Below are 15,208 nucleotides of genomic sequence, written 5' to 3'. Positions count from 1 at the left end.
AATGAGGTACGAGCAACGATCAACCAAATAATGAACATGATCGCATTCTCTTTACGGGAACTCCTCACCAGGGAGGAAATGGTGTTCAGCTTTGCTGATATCTTGCATTTTCATGCACTATGTCGAAGAACTTTGACAAGAGCTTAGAGTTGTTGTTTTGGATGCGGCCTCGTCCCTTGGCGAAGTGTGCCTTTAAGCAATAGCGTTTCTCATTACGTTGCTTGAGCGGCCTCATGATCAACTCCCTACTTTCAAACAGGCATATTTCGCAAAGGTCATCTCAACCGGAACAACTGAAGAAAAGATAGATTTGGAAAATACCGAAGGCAAAGCGACGCCCACTGCTAAGGTATATAAAAGCGGAAGGGTGGACAGATGAGACCGTAAGGTTGTTTAATTTATCCAGGGGTGCACGCTCTATAGAAATTCGAGGACTGATAAGTGCGTAGTCCACAATACCGCGCCTATAACGCTCTTTGGCGTGCTAACCAGGGCAGCGAATGGCGTTAGACAGGCTCCAAAAGGTCTTGATAAATGACGGCAAATTGGTGGCAGAGTGGAACAGAGGAGGGTATTGTTGTGTTGAACTGTCTGTGTCGACCTATTTTCCAGGAACAAAAATTTGGCCGTTGGTTACCAAACAAAACGGAACGTTTCCTCCCGCTTTTGGAAAGAATTCCCCACATTCACCCACGTGGTGCGGTCCAACGAATATTACTCAAAAGCACAGATCACATTCTATTTCAACCTCAGCATCTGCCCAAGACCATGACTCTCTTGCAACCGAACACCCAAACCTTGTGAACGCACTGCCCCTAAACCACAATAACGCCATACATTAGCACATTTTCCAGGAGAACCACGAACTGGGACCAGGCAGTGGAAAAATCTCAAGGCAGAGCAACAACTTGTTTAGCACCAGCCAAAGCAAACGGTCCAGTCAGCAGTGCAAAAGGGTGATACAAACGAGGGGGCACGCCCATTGAGGCCAACCTCAGCTGGCCAGAACCTGGGTCCACAAACCAGGCCCATACAACCACACTTAGTCAAAAAAGCGAGTGAAACAAATATGATTGGAAGAACACTTGTCAATGAAATTTTGGATTGTAGTGTTGGTCGCAAAGACTAGAAGAAGCGAGATGAAAATGTAGCAGATATTATGGTGCATGGGGTGCCACCGTCCCTGGATACGTGCCGGATTCATCGTCCATAACTTCCCGATCCACTGCTCGGGTCTCAGGATGGTCTTTCTTTTTCTCTCCGTGCCTTTATCGGTGTCATTCTGGAGACAGAATTGCTCAGGTCATTTATCGTTAGTTGTGAACACAAGACTAAGAATCAAGTCTGATGGCACATACGGCATTTCACCGGGTTGCAGACGAGGATGCACGTGGGGGTACCAACGCAGGGGGAGGTTTTCACATGGCGGAACGTGCTAAGGATTTCGAAGATGCGGACAAATTGATGGCCAACACCTCGATTGGTCTAAAAAGGAGGCAACCGCATACATGTCCGTCTACGACGATCCTGATGCATGGAGGTAGGCAGGTATGAGAAAGGCTCGTGGGAAACACCAGGTGACCATTTCGAGACCAACGTCTGCGATTACCCAGGGCGGTTCCGGTACTGCATAGTGCTGAAGCTTTGCGATAAGCTGGATATCAAGGTTTTCCACCTTTGAAAGGGTCGCAACCGCCAATACAGTACCTTCTGATGAAAATAAAACAGGTATTCGGTCAAAACCTGCATGTTTGGCACGAGCCAACCGTGCAACACAGAGAAAAATGCCGTTTCAACCAGCTATAAGATATTCAATACATGATGAAACCGAATACTTGAATCACTTATGCCCCTTGCGATCCTCCTTATTAGACACCATTCCAGCGATTTAAAACTTTCCGCGCCTCGAGACATTCCTTGGCTAGAAGAGGTCTTGAGGTTGTTGCGACTGCCCTGTCCGATTTGGCTCTCACTGGCAGAGCGACTACATTTCGTCGCTGCCCACAGGCACAGCCTACTTTGCATTGTATAACAAGTGAGGTAACCAATTACCCTTGGACTTTTGGGGGAGCGGCGGTCAGGCTGAAGAAGCCAACAACACTTGGCGATGCACCTCCACCCACTGATGTGTCATTGATGCGCCGAAGGTACCTTGGGCGGCTCATTGAAGAGTGGAGAAATCTTTAAAACATTTCACAGAGCAAGAAATCTAACTGGCAATCTTGGTGGTCTCAAGTTAAAAATCCCCGTTATCGATGCCCGAAGCTCGTATGACCGATTCCTAAATACGATTATCAGCTCGGTAATTGGAAACCATGATAAGCTGGTGATACCATTTTCCTTCATGCATCTGCTATAGAAACGACTTCTAGGGGGCCGTAATAGGCTGAAACTTGAATCAAGTTCCCAATAAGAACATTGCGCAAATGACAAGCTACCATGTGCCTATTGGGCTGAAGATTCACCAATGCCTCGGCAGTCCCAGGAGCAGAGTATTTTTTTTTTGCCTGTAGGGCTGCCTGTCTCTGAGATAGTATTGGTAGGAGAAAGCACGTACAACTTCGCTATAAACGTGGTAGTATGCGCTCCAGCTTGGCCCGAGTAACACCACCTCGGTGCCACCTTCAAAATGCAACATTTGCTGCCAACAAAGCATCCATGCAGCGACCTGCGATGCAATAATAGAAACGGGGCTGCCAGATGACTCAGGCCAATCGAGTCCCCAGGTTGGTTACACTGCGTTATGTTGGCGACGCGGGAGGCCCGCCACCTCTGTGCGAAGCTCTGAAGAGTAACAGCTCTTGGCGGTATGCTTACAGGTACCTATCTAACTGTTTTTTGTGTCTTGAGCAGAAAACAGGGCTATTGCGTACCTACTATAGGTGAAGGACAGGAAGGGCTGAAATGCTGATAATTATAACCCAAGCGCGCCATCAATTTGGATCACCTATACAGCTCGCTGTTGGCGTTGAGTTTTTCACGATGATTGTCAAGGTTAAGGGGTCTTTTCCTGCGAACAGGTCCGCGGTGCCTTTGGTTCTCACGCTCCCTATACGAGGTCCTAGGCCCTGAGAACCCGTTTTCATTCATGACTATGAATAACCTGGGATTCTTGCTTGGTAGCCCGGGAAAACACGAAGAGGCAGTGCAGATGCACCGGAAAACTTTGGCACTTAGGCAAAAGGTGCTGGGCCTAGAAAGCCCGTCGACATTTAACAGCATAAACAACCTGGCATCGGTGCTTGACAGGCAGGGGACTAGCTCAGTGGACACGCTGTTCGCCGCTAATCATTACTTTAGTGGACGACCAACAGATGTCTTCCCAAGTGGCAGGTAGAACTAAGAACAGGCTAGGCTATTCCCCATATTTAGCATTCAAACAAACAACGATGACAGTCATGTTGATTGAGATAACGCATCATCAGAGAGCCATCATTGCTTGCGTTGGACAGTTGAGCGACGGCGAAGATATTATGTTAAAAATATTTTACGCTATCCCTAAAGGGAGTGTATCAACCCAGCTACGTAAGTGAATCGGCTGTGTCTAGTGGCTTGGGCGATAAATTGGGGGTAGCTGCGCCTAATGTTCAATTCACTCTGGCCCAGCGCTGAGCAAAAGCATTTTCCTGTTGCATTGGGCATTGTATGTTGATTATGCGACTGGGAAACAGTCCGCCCAGCGCCTGCCGTTGTGGGATATTCTGGCTAAGACAGAAATCGCTGGGCGGTTGCGCAAGGTTGGTACTGAAAAACCGTCGGATTTAGGGTCCATGAATGCTTCGGGTCCATGAATGCTTCGGGTCCATGTCCCCAGCCAATCCTCCGCCTTACCGTCTTAGTCACGTCCAAGCTCCACACGACCTTGACGAGATTGGGGTTTAAGTCCTGCTCGCTGCTAACAGCATCAAATTTCTTGGCAGCGCTAAAAGATCCAATCCAAATGCCTTCTAATTGTAACGGAATTACAACTTGGCGGTGTTGCTCCCTTAGTGACACGACAGCAGTCTGCTCATGCCCTTCTGTCCAGGCTGTTCGCCCTCTGCTAGTTTAGAAAGCACCTAACGGCCCAGAACCGGGATATTGGGAGAGCGTCCCGTCGGCTGAACTAACACCTGGAACCTGGAAGCAGACTCATCGTAGGCATTGGATCAATTCGCATAACCCTGCGTCCTGTTAGGGGGCTACGCCTTCAGCTGATGCCGGTGTTGCACCGACCCTGGCCACGCGCAACCACATGCACAAGAGGTTGGCAACCTACATAGTTGATTCGCATTTAGCAGTACGCAGGCGCACGTTATATAGCTTTCTCCCTCGTAGAACCTCAATCCTATCAATCTTGCACTTGGAGTACGTCACCAAGGCAAAATACTCATACGTCCGACTAGTTGCACCAATCACCTCGCACAAGATCATAATAAATAGCTGGAAATACAAAGCCGATCGCCCACTCATCCAATGTTAAATATTTACAACACCGCAGCTCCCCTAAAAAAGTCGACAAGTCTTTTCCAAAATAAAATCAGGAAACGTCGGAAAACCATATTTCGAAAACTCGAGGAGCTACGATTGTGCGGAGCTCGTATTTATATTGTAATAGAACAGAACAACAAATATTTTACATACGATTCTGAGAAAACAGAATCTTGGCCACCATCTTCGAAGATGCTAGTAAGTTTTAAATTAAATATAATATGCTAAGCAATTCGTAAATATTAACCATCACTTACTAGGAGAAGAACTATCCCTTGCCAAAGGAATATGGACCTGTAACAGCCTCACTGTCACAGTCAGGCATGGCAGAGTAGGCGGACAATCAGGGAACAGGGTGTTGCCATCTAGGTAGACTAGGGCGGCGGCAGGTGCCAACTCAGACGTAGCTCAAGCTACATAACGGACGTTAGAGGCGGTGGCGCGTCGCTCGGGTCGTCGCGTCGTTCGTGCTGAGGAACGGGATTAAGATCTGACCGATGGCGCTTAGTTAATTAAACGCAGCATAATTAGAATTTATGTATACGTTAATTGCATTTATAATAGTTTGTGCCCTCGTCCACCCCATTGTACAAAGCCCATATGGAGCGCAAGTATACCCAAGATAGCCGGGAATCTGAGGTAGTACGGGCCTAATCGAGTACAAGAATAATGGAAATTCGTCTTGGTCACCTCGCGACGCATGTTGCAAACTCAACCATAGTTAAACAATAAAATCGTGAATGGAACCTCTAGCCACTTGAGCTGCGGTAACCAAGTGCTCAAACTCCAGCAAAATTTATCATTTTAAAAGATATTACATGGTAATTTCCAGCCCAGTTAAAACCGGCACTAAAGTCATAAATTGCGCGAACATATTAACACTGTATAAAGTGATGAAAATTCCACTCCATACCCAGGAGGTAATCTCGAATCCGTTTAGTCGGAGCTGGAGATAGTCCCGACCAATATTAAAACTGGACATTAAGTTAAACCCGACGAGATACATTATTATAATTGAAGCCTTTTTTATCGGACCGCTGATGGCACTCCTGTTTTATTTGCTACCCAGCAACATAAAGAGGTATTTGGTGAACCATGGCCCGGACATTATAAAAGACTGCACTGCTCTCAGTAGCGAAAGGAGGGGTACTTCGCCTGTGTGCTGACGGCTACTTGGCTTGCGACCACATCTTCAACCCTGCTGGCTGACGAAACCTGTCCAAAAGTAGAAGTCCACTTTCCATTGGGCGAGGACTCGCTATGCCAAATTCATGCAGCTGACAGACAGCCTGTTTAGTGGCTACAAATGGTCGCTGATGGGGGGGTCAATCAGACATGTTTGGTGGTGATAAGATTGCTGGGCCGCTACGTCCAAAATCCTGAACTCACAGTAGTTAAGAACTTATGGGAGGCCCGACATAGGGCTGTCTTCCATTTTAGGGTGGCCTAAATTATAGTTGAGAATCAACTAACCTAGTCGCCTGAGGGTAAATACCCAAATCTAGGATTTTCTACAACCGTTTGCCTTTTCACGATTATAGGCCTATACGTGCCAAAATATAGGGCTTATTGCTATTTACAGCGGTCGAATCCACTGGAAATACAGGGCTGGAATCCCTGAAATCCACAACTAATGGGTGCCCTGGTATATGTACCAATCCAGGTGCACGCAACGAATCGAATTTCGTTCGTTGAGTGGGTGCAAGGTAACCTACAGACTAATGTTCGTTGCAATAGCTAGCGGGCTATCTTATCAAATCTGGGCCCCTTAGTGGGTGTTTGCAGCGATTTGCCAGCGAATTGCAGGGGTCTTGGCCCTGAATCGCGAACCGAAAGCTTAAAACACGCACTATCGGCCTGAGTCAAACGCTAATATAGCGACCCCGCGACAAATATCGCAATATCCTCACGACTATACGTGCTGTAGGGATGCAACAATAACCAAAACATGGCCTGAAATTCAGGCTTTCCAACGGTGCAAAATGCACTTTGATGCACTAGCTACGAACATCTCCGGGCTCATAACCTGTTAGTTATGCCGCTGTTCAATTGGCTGCGCGCATGAAAAATGCAGCCAACTGCACTTAACGTGCGGTCGCAGGGCCTTTATAAGGCCTGTTCTTAACAAATCCAATTGCCTTTTAATTGTAACAGAATAACAATTTGGTGGTGTTGCTACCTTAATAACACGATAGCAGTTTGCTTATGCCATTTTGTCCAAGTTGTTCGCCATTTGCTAATTTAGAAAGCACCTAACGGCCCAAAACCGGGATATTGGGAAAGCGTCCCGTCGGTTAAATCAGCATTTGGAACCTGGACTGGGCGCACAATTTGTTTGGCACGTATAAGAAGGCAGATCAGATGCACCGGAAAACATTGGCATTTAGGGAAAAGGCACTGGGCCCAGAGAATCCGTCCACACTCAGTAGTATAAAAAAACATGGTATCATTGCTCGAAAATTAGAGAAATACGAGGAGGCGCAAAAAATCTACCGCCAGATATAAAATTCGAATGTAAGTGGGCTATAATCCAAAGACGGAATCCACTACTAAAGTTGCAATGATCGACAACTGGGCTGGCGATGCAGACAAGGGAACAATGGGTGCTTGGAGTAACATAGTATCTTGACGTGACTTGCAGTAGAGTAGTCCCCTTTGGTGGACAATCAGCTGAATATTCATGCAGTACCATATAAACCCGCACCCATAAATCAACGAGAGTTTTTGATGGCCAATTAAAATACTCTAGTAGATCCTCTTGATGGATGTTGCTATTATCGCCTTTTCCCAGCCCTTTTCAAGCGTCTGGCGTCGAATTTTCAATCCGAGGAAGCAGCAGACGCTAAATGGAAAGCCCGACATGCTGAGCGAGTAGAGGGCCGAACTAGTACTCGGGTGGGTGACCACTGGGGAATCCTCGGTGTTGTATCTTTTTTTCTTTCTTTTTTTCTTTCTTTTGTTGGCTTCACGCACTAGGTGGAAGGACGATTGGTAACTGTAGAAGCGAATAATCGTTGTTGACACAGTAAGGTTTGGTCTTGTACGCCTACACAGTGACGTGATAGTGCCCGCCACTGCGTGCTTTTTCAACGGTTACATGCATGAATGGCTCATTTTCGTGGTTATCTAACTGGTTAGGTAGGCAAGGCAGTTTACAATTTATCTTTACCGCCGATGAATCTTAGCTTCAAACAACCTGTTGACCTCTGTATAAAGCCACCATATACCAGCATAGCCTTTCCTCCGATGGGCCGGTTGGTGGATAGGACTCTTGAGTATTAAGGGGTATTTCGAAGGGTTAGTATGGCCCTGGAAGTCATCTCGGATCCAAGGAAGGCCGGTCGAGCGGCAAAAACTCGAAAGCCTCAGCTTCCCCTTTGGCATAAAAAACCGACACCCACACGCAATTTCCGAGGCTAAATATACGCACGATTGCATTTTCTGCAGGCTCGCGTTTGAATTTGGGGTTGCCGAGATAAGATTGGTTGCAGAGCCGCGGCCCGGACGTCCCTCGCTCGATGTCATACTGATACAGGCCCTTTCTCTTAATCAAAAGCAGGATTCGGCTGCCTTGCGTCGCGGCAGCGATAACCTTTCCGTAGGTCTCAGTCTTCAAAATATATAAATTCCCGTCATTGCTTTTGACAGCCTGCCAGAGAAGCAGACTATTAAGGCGGGACGTGCCAATAAAGCAGCCCTGAGAGGATCTTTGCGGCAATAGTCGCACAGAATCAAACTCAGAACCATCCCGGTCAGTCTAGAGTATTGAGCAAAAATATGACGGTTAGAGAGCTATGGTTTTAGATGGGCCAATGGCATGGGTGTCCCCTTATTATGCGGTTAAATCTCTTTGTTTGGGCCAGGGTAAACTCACGAGCTTGTACTTCGGTGTAGCCACATGGTTAATGCCTTCTAGGCGATTGCCGTCAAGTAGTATCTTGTAAATAAGAACAATGCAGTCACAGGTCGTTCCGGACATATACAGGTAGTCACCATCCTTGCTAAATGCAAGATCGAACATAATGCCCGGCTTCTCTTTCAATTCAATCGCCGATTAATTGGGATTGTTTGCATTAAACACCAGCAGACTCCCACATTTGAATAGAGCAATGTGATTTTAACACGAGACAGCAGCCTTGTTGATTTAGCCAGGGCCATCGAACGTAGTTCGGCGCTCCCAGTGGGATGTATTCAAAATGCTCATTTGCTCGCTTCCAAGCAGCAAAGTATGAATCTAAAGGTTAGGTAGCTTAACTGTTAGCAAACGCCGTTTAGAAACGAATTGTTCAAAGCTTTTTTATGACGAAGATATAAAGAAAGAACTCCCCAGTGACCACGAGAAAATGCTATCTCCATAGTCTTATCCGGCGAATATAAAATAAATAGGCTCCCTACCATTTATTCCTTGGGTTTCGATAAATAACCCCTTTCCTGCTTATACCCGTATAGAACAATGTAGTTTCCACCTGCAGCGACGCCAGCCCATACACTCTGTTTCCTTTTGGATTGTGTGGCAGTGAACAATAATCGGCCTCCCCACGGCCTGTCGGTGATGTTATATTCCAGATATAAATCTCATTGTTTGCCAAGTAAATCATCCCGCACTTTGCGAAGCATCCGAACTTAGCATTTCCGGCCAATCTGTGCTTACAACTTGGGTCTTTGGCCTCTCCCTCCGATTCCCGTGAGTTTAGGAAAAATTTTCTTCTCTGTGTAACTGGGCTATGACTTGTAATTGCACCTACTGTGTCAAACTTCGAAATTTGCTCCAACGGTAGTGATCCCGAGAGTTTCTCGTCTTGGTTAGTTGTAAGTGGTGAAATATTGGTACTGGAGTTCCGTTGAGGCGCAGATAGTGTCGTAGGACTGCCGGAAGGCTCTGTTTTTGCGTCCCTATGGCTGGAGTGCTTCTCCGGGTGAAGCGCTTCGTNGCCACTGCTTCGCAACTTGCAAATTTCCTAGCTCGAGAATCTGTGCGCCCACATCTAGTAGGACCTGCACCTTTTGCTGCATCTTCATCACCATAGTAAGCAACTGATCCGCATCGCTGCCAGTTGTGGTCCGATGCGGGATGAGAGACACATGGTTGTCGTCTTTCAAAAGATAATCTTGGACCAGCGCATTAGTGTGCTTCTGGCTTGGGAGGTCCAAATGCGTGACAGAGAGAGGAAAAAGCTTTCGAGCGTCGATTGTCCCATTGAAACCGCTGGTAGGTCGTATTTTTCACCTGTCCGATATCCCAGCCCGATGCACTCAACTTGCTTGGGAATTCTTTGATGTATTTCGGAAACACAACATGTCCCAGGAAATAGTCCACGACCGCTTTTGCGTATTGGAGCTTCGGGAAAAGCAGCTGCACGCACTGGGGCTTGTCCTTAATATTAACTCCTTCAAGATGGTGGAAACTAGAGTCAAGGTTAGGCGCATCTGCAATCCAGGCGTTGTACTCCTGGTCGGGTTGGTCCGATTTGAGAAGATGTCCAAACGTCACAAAAAGGTCCTCATCACTGAGGCCACCGTAGTAGTAGCTCAAACTTGTCAGAAGAAGCACGACCTCTGGATGCGAGAACTCTGAGCGAGGCGAGGGCGAGTCCTTGGCACGGTATGGTACAGCCAAGCGCGTGGGAGGCTGTCGCATCGGGTCTAGACCATAGTTGACTCTCCAGCGTTTCTGGGCAAGAGTAAATGCAAGGACTCCGCCAGCAAGGATACCTCGAAGCAAAAGAAATGGTGCTTTCGTATCATCGGACCAAAACCCGCCTTGTTGCGCACATTCAACTGCATTTATCTCGGCTGGAGTAAGATACAGGCCCTTTCTCTTAATTAAAAGCAGGATTCGGCTGCCTTGCGTCGCGGCAGCGATAACCTTTCCGTAGGTCTCAGTCTTCAAAAGATATAAATTCCCGTCATTGCTTTTAACAGCCTACCAGAGAAGCAGACTATTAAGGCGGGACGTGCCAATAAAGCAGCCCTGAGAGGATATTTGCGGCAATAGTCGCACAGAATCAAACTCAGAACCATCCCGGTCAGTCTAGGGTATTGAGCAAAAATATGACGGTTAGAGAGCTATGGTTTTAGATGGGCCAATGGCATGGGTGTCCCCTTATTATGCGGTTAAATCTCTTTGTTTGGGCCAGGGTAAACTCACGAGCTTGTACTTCGGTGTAGCCACATGGTTAATGCCTTCTAGGCGATTGCCGTCAAGTAGTATCTTGTAAATAAGAACAATGCAGTCATAGGTCGTTCCGGACATATACAGGTAGTCACCATCCTTGCTAAATGCAAGATCGAACATAATGCCCGGCTTCTCTTTCAATTCAGTCGCCGATTAATTGGGATTGTTTGCATTAAACACCAGCAGACTCCCACATCTGAATAGAGCAATGCGATTTTAACATGAGACAGCAGCCTTGTTGATTTCGCCAGGGCCATCGAACGTAGTTCGGCGCTCCCAGTGGGATGTATTCAAAATGCTCATATGCTCGCTTCCAAGCAGCAAAGTATGAATCTAAAAGTTAGGTAGCTTAACTGTTAGCAAACGCCGTTTAGAAACGAATTTTTCAAAGCTTTTTTATGAAGAAGATATAAAGAAAGAACTCCCCAGTGACCACGAGAAAATGCTATCTCCATAGTCTTATCCGGCGAATATAAAATAAATAGGCTCCCTACCATTTATTCCTTGGGTTTCGATAAATAACCCCTTTCCTGCTTATACCCGTATAGAACAATGTAGTTTCCACCTGCAGCGACGCCAGCCCATACACTCTGTTTCCTTTTGGATTGTGTGGCAGTGAACAATAATCGGCCTCCCCACGGCCTGTCGGTGATGTTATATTCCAGATATAAATCTCATTGTTTGCCAAGTAAATCATCCCGCACTTTGCGAAGCATCCAAACTTAGCATTTCCGGCCAATCTGTGCTTACAACTTGGGTCTTTGGCCTCTCCCTCCGATTCCCGTGAGTTTAGGAAAAATTTTCTTCTCTGTGTAACTGGGCTATGACTTGTAATTGCACCTACTGTGTCAAACTTCGAAATTTGCTCCAACGGTAGTGATCCCGAGAGTTTCTCGTCTTGGTTAGTTGTAAGTGGTGAAATATTGGTACTGGAGTTCCGTTGAGGCGCAGATAGTGTCGTAGGACTGCCGGAAGGCTCTGTTTGGTGAAGCGCTTCGTGAACAGAAAGATACAAATTATGTGCGGAAGGCCTCTCTTTTGGGACCACTTGAAGCGCATCGGTGATAAATTTTACCCATGGCTTCGATGAGACAGACCTCTCGATCTGCTGCAGATAGCTAGTGACCTTCTCGCTGACCTTGAAAGCATCTCTGAAGCGGTTGTCCAATACGGAATTCTTCTCGCTGCTGATGATAACATTGGGCGCCGACGGCGTGTCTGATTGCTCTTGTGTCTGAGATGAGTTGATCGTGTGCTCCCAGAACTGGTAACTTTTGGAGTCCAGATGAGAAATTTTCCGCTCTTCGCCGAACTTTGCGACAGACTCGCTACCTCCTACTGCAAAGGCGAGCACCTCAGCCTATATGGCAGCGAAAGACCAGATGTCGCTACTCCGTCCTATCAGGATGTCTTTTCCTGAATTCGCTGCTGCCAGTTGAATTTTAGGCGCCTGATGGGTGCCGACGCCACGTTGGGCCATTGCTTCAATCGTGAAATCGCCTGCTGAGAATATTGGCTCTTCGAAAGTCTTGTCTTTCTTGTCTCGCTTTAGCTTGCGTTTCAAGACAAACGAGATTCCAAAGTCAGCCAGCTTCCATGTTCCGACCGGACTGTCTGGACTAGTGAAGATAAGGATGTTGTCCGGTTTGATGTCCATGTGTACAAATCGGAAAGCCTCCGTCTCTTTCTTTGATTGGTCATGAAGAAGTCGCAATGCCTCTGCAAGACCAAGGCATTGCTTTAGCAGCATTGCAAAACGCTTTTTTGGGTCGCTTGCTTACTGGTTTGATGCCTCGGCGTTCCCGCCAGCCATCATGGGTAGATTGCCAAATCGATCTTTAAAAGACTGCTCCACAAAGGTGTTTCTTTATCCACGACCGCATCACTTTCATCGAGGAACTGGCGGAGATCCCCAAGGTTGGCAAACGAAAATACGAGTAAAGGGAGGATCTAAAAAGAGCCGGGACAATAACAATCCACAAACGACTTGCAGAATTAAGGCCTTCCAAAATCCGAGGCCATTCAAGTCTCCCTCTAATCTTCGAACGGATCAAGCGTCAGAACATGTTTCATAGGTGAAAGCTACCTTACCTATCTACCTACCTACCCATGCACTTATCTAACTATATATCTGCTTCAATATCTCACTACCTTGCATTGCCCCAATTCCCCGTGGTATATTCAACTTCAACCAATTCTTAAGCCGGTAACCCTTTCTGCCAATTCTTCCGTCGTCATCCGCTCCGCGGCAACCAACTGTATAACCCCGCTGATTATACTCTCCAACTCGTCCGCAAGATTCAGCGTTTCCGAGACCTCTCCAACAAAGGCAAGCCACTTTTCCATGGCCATTCTGGCTTGCGAGCCCTCATAACGTGCATCGGCGATCCGCCACGTTCTGTGAGCCCTGCAGCCTTCCGGCAGGGGAATCTTACCGGCAAGGAAGAGCATCACCACGCCGAGCGCGAAAACATCCCCCGGCGCGCCTCGACTCGAAGGTTGGGCCAAGTACTCCTGCGGCACATACCAGGGAGAACCTGCCGTGTACAAACCCGAACTTCTCCCGGTGATCTCTGTTGAGAGGCCAAAGTCGATGAGGACGGCGCCGCGAGTCGGAGAATAAAGAATATTGTCCGGCTTGATGTCGTTGTGCACAATCTTTTGACGATGAATGTAGGAGAGGGCAGTCGACATGTCACTCAATAACTCTGTCGCGTTGGTCCTAGTCAAGGTGCAGTATGGGCCTGCCGCGTTCGGCTGTATGTAGTGCACCAGACTCGGTGCCTCCACATGCTCCATGTAGAGGGCAAAGACTCTGGAGTCGGCGTCGAACAGACGAACTACCGATGGCTGTCACAAACCAGCCAAGCCACGATGGAAGAGGATCGAAGAGGATAGTTAGTAAAGGTGCTGAAGGCTGATATATATGTCTGATATATCTGTGAGAGATGTGAGAGAAGGGGGAGGGACAATACATACCTGCTCGGACAGTCTCAAATGGTTTTTCACTTCCTGTACCCAAACATGGCCTGAGCGGTGAATGGCTTGCGCTATCTTGCCAGAACCTCCCTTTTCTACGGGGCCCGAAGGCGAGCGGATAACCTTGATGACTGCTGCTCCGTTGTTCTCTGGAAAAGAAGAGTGTTGGCCGTTAAAGACATGACAGTTCGCTCTCATTGCGATCTCTTTGTCGTATGTGACCGTGTAATCCTCACCAGCCGGGCCAATAACTCTGGCCTTGTCTCCAGCGTGGAGATATTGCATTGGATGCACGTTTATGGGCAAGAGGTCCCGCCTGGTACTCGTAGCCGAAGCCGAAGCCGAAGGTCCCATTACCGCTGGATGACCACGGGCTTGATGCAAAGCCCGAATAGGGGCCGGCTGGAAAACAATAGTTGCGTTATCCTTGCTTCCAAGCTCCCTCAGCTTGCCCTTTTTGGCTGGGCCCGGGTCCTCGGTCTGGGAGAAGTCATGTTGTCTCTTTGCCCCTTGCGACAGCATCTTCGCAGTACGTGGCTCTTGCGAGTTGGTCAAGACTGAGATACCGCTGCGTGCCAAGACGGAAAACTCGAGAACTTGTTGCCCAGAGGCTGCATGGATAGCCCAAGGCCCAGCTTCTAGGAGCTCGTAATCGTACGGCCCAATTTCGATGGACCGTACTGATTGAGTAGTAAACGCCGCTTGGCCCTCAAGCCCTTCTTTTGTTGGTAGGTTCCTGGGAAGCATTTTGAGTGTGACCGGGTTGTCGTCTACGTTCTTGATAGCTATGCGATCGGCGGCCGGGTCGAACACCAGTGTGCAATGCAGCAGCTGCGCTGGACTTTCCGCCGCTGGGACGCGCTGGCCAGCCTGGGTCGATGGTACGTAGGCTGACGCTTGGATCGTCAAACCGACGTTTTCCTTGGACTGTGTGAGGAACAGTTTTTGGTAGGACAATGCACCAGGCAGTGCGGTGCCACCGGCTTTGGCAGCAACGTCGAGCACGGCCCGCCGGTACCGAGCTTTGGCGTCAGCTCCCGGTTCAATGTGGCCCAATGGATGAAGACGGACTGTCACCGCTTGACTAGGTGAAGCCCCCAAAATTATGCGCACATTTGGTGCCCCCTCAGCCTCATCCTCCCCTTCCTCCTGTGAAGCCGGACTGGCGGCATCTTTCTCACCATGGCGTCGAATGAGTTCGCTTGAGCTGAACGGATTGGTGGAGCCAGACGGGGCTTCGGGTGAGGCGAGACGGACTCCATGCTCCTCCAACATTCGCGCAAGTTCGGTTGATGGGATCGGCTCGGTGGTGCTGCCGGAAGCATTTGCCCCGTCGTCAACATTGCTATCCATAATATCACGTTATTTGAAAACGATTTGTGAAATTAGAACAAGTTTGCAAATGCAGAAGAAGTTGGAGAGGGGCAGTAAAAGACCAAAGGTTCGATGAGTTAAAGGCGTGAAGAGAAAAAAAGAAAAAAAAGAAAAAAAAGAAAAAGTTTTAAGAACAGTTGAAGAGATGAGAAACATATATGAAGCAAGACCTTGATAGAGGGTACGAGATATGAGCAAAAGGCGGGGGGA

General features: G+C 47.9%; 7 protein-coding genes across 7 annotated transcripts; 2 read left to right on the top strand and 5 right to left on the bottom strand.

The window, feature by feature from the left end:
- Window positions 1–280: 280 nt before the first annotated feature.
- Window positions 281–601, bottom strand: PpBr36_11208 (uncharacterized protein; the record flags this gene model as incomplete). The annotated part of the gene is given in 2 exon segments (XM_029898310.1): window positions 281–474; window positions 490–601. Coding segments are annotated over 2 exon segments (306 nt in total), but the record flags the coding sequence as incomplete, so codon positions are not given.
- Window positions 602–2,700: 2,099 nt separating this feature from the next.
- Window positions 2,701–6,975, top strand: PpBr36_11207 (uncharacterized protein; the record flags this gene model as incomplete). The annotated part of the gene is made up of 5 exons (XM_029898309.1): window positions 2,701–2,807; window positions 2,995–3,276; window positions 4,524–4,668; window positions 4,731–4,801; window positions 6,774–6,975. The coding sequence occupies 5 exons, from the start codon at window positions 2,701–2,703 to the stop codon at window positions 6,973–6,975; spliced, it is 807 nt and encodes a 268-aa protein (XP_029743230.1).
- Window positions 6,976–7,030: 55 nt separating this feature from the next.
- PpBr36_11206 (uncharacterized protein) lies at window positions 7,031–7,345 on the top strand (the record flags this gene model as incomplete). The annotated part of the gene is made up of 2 exons (XM_029898308.1): window positions 7,031–7,090; window positions 7,223–7,345. The coding sequence occupies 2 exons, from the start codon at window positions 7,031–7,033 to the stop codon at window positions 7,343–7,345; spliced, it is 183 nt and encodes a 60-aa protein (XP_029743229.1).
- Window positions 7,346–7,786: 441 nt separating this feature from the next.
- On the bottom strand, window positions 7,787–8,491 carry PpBr36_11205 (uncharacterized protein; the record flags this gene model as incomplete). Its single annotated transcript, XM_029898307.1, has 2 exons — window positions 7,787–8,227; window positions 8,345–8,491. The coding sequence occupies 2 exons, from the start codon at window positions 8,489–8,491 to the stop codon at window positions 7,787–7,789; spliced, it is 588 nt and encodes a 195-aa protein (XP_029743237.1).
- A 52-nt stretch (window positions 8,492–8,543) lies between these two features.
- Window positions 8,544–10,765, bottom strand: PpBr36_11204 (uncharacterized protein; the record flags this gene model as incomplete). Its single annotated transcript, XM_029898306.1, has 4 exons — window positions 8,544–8,704; window positions 8,912–9,192; window positions 10,398–10,501; window positions 10,619–10,765. The coding sequence occupies 4 exons, from the start codon at window positions 10,763–10,765 to the stop codon at window positions 8,544–8,546; spliced, it is 693 nt and encodes a 230-aa protein (XP_029743231.1).
- A 782-nt stretch (window positions 10,766–11,547) lies between these two features.
- On the bottom strand, window positions 11,548–12,302 carry PpBr36_11203 (uncharacterized protein; the record flags this gene model as incomplete). The annotated part of the gene is made up of 3 exons (XM_029898305.1): window positions 11,548–11,623; window positions 11,743–12,005; window positions 12,111–12,302. The coding sequence occupies 3 exons, from the start codon at window positions 12,300–12,302 to the stop codon at window positions 11,548–11,550; spliced, it is 531 nt and encodes a 176-aa protein (XP_029743233.1).
- Window positions 12,303–12,832: 530 nt separating this feature from the next.
- PpBr36_11202 (uncharacterized protein) lies at window positions 12,833–14,977 on the bottom strand (the record flags this gene model as incomplete). The annotated part of the gene is made up of 2 exons (XM_029898304.1): window positions 12,833–13,495; window positions 13,625–14,977. The coding sequence occupies 2 exons, from the start codon at window positions 14,975–14,977 to the stop codon at window positions 12,833–12,835; spliced, it is 2,016 nt and encodes a 671-aa protein (XP_029743232.1).
- Window positions 14,978–15,208: the final 231 nt, after the last annotated feature.

This window comes from Pyricularia pennisetigena (genome assembly GCF_004337985.1).
Source record: "Pyricularia pennisetigena strain Br36 chromosome Unknown Pyricularia_pennisetigena_Br36_Scf_20, whole genome shotgun sequence".
NCBI classification, from domain to species: Eukaryota; Fungi; Ascomycota; class Sordariomycetes; order Magnaporthales; family Pyriculariaceae; genus Pyricularia; species Pyricularia pennisetigena.
Note: the sequence above shows the minus strand (reverse complement) of the source record. Positions and strands in the feature narration are given on the sequence as shown.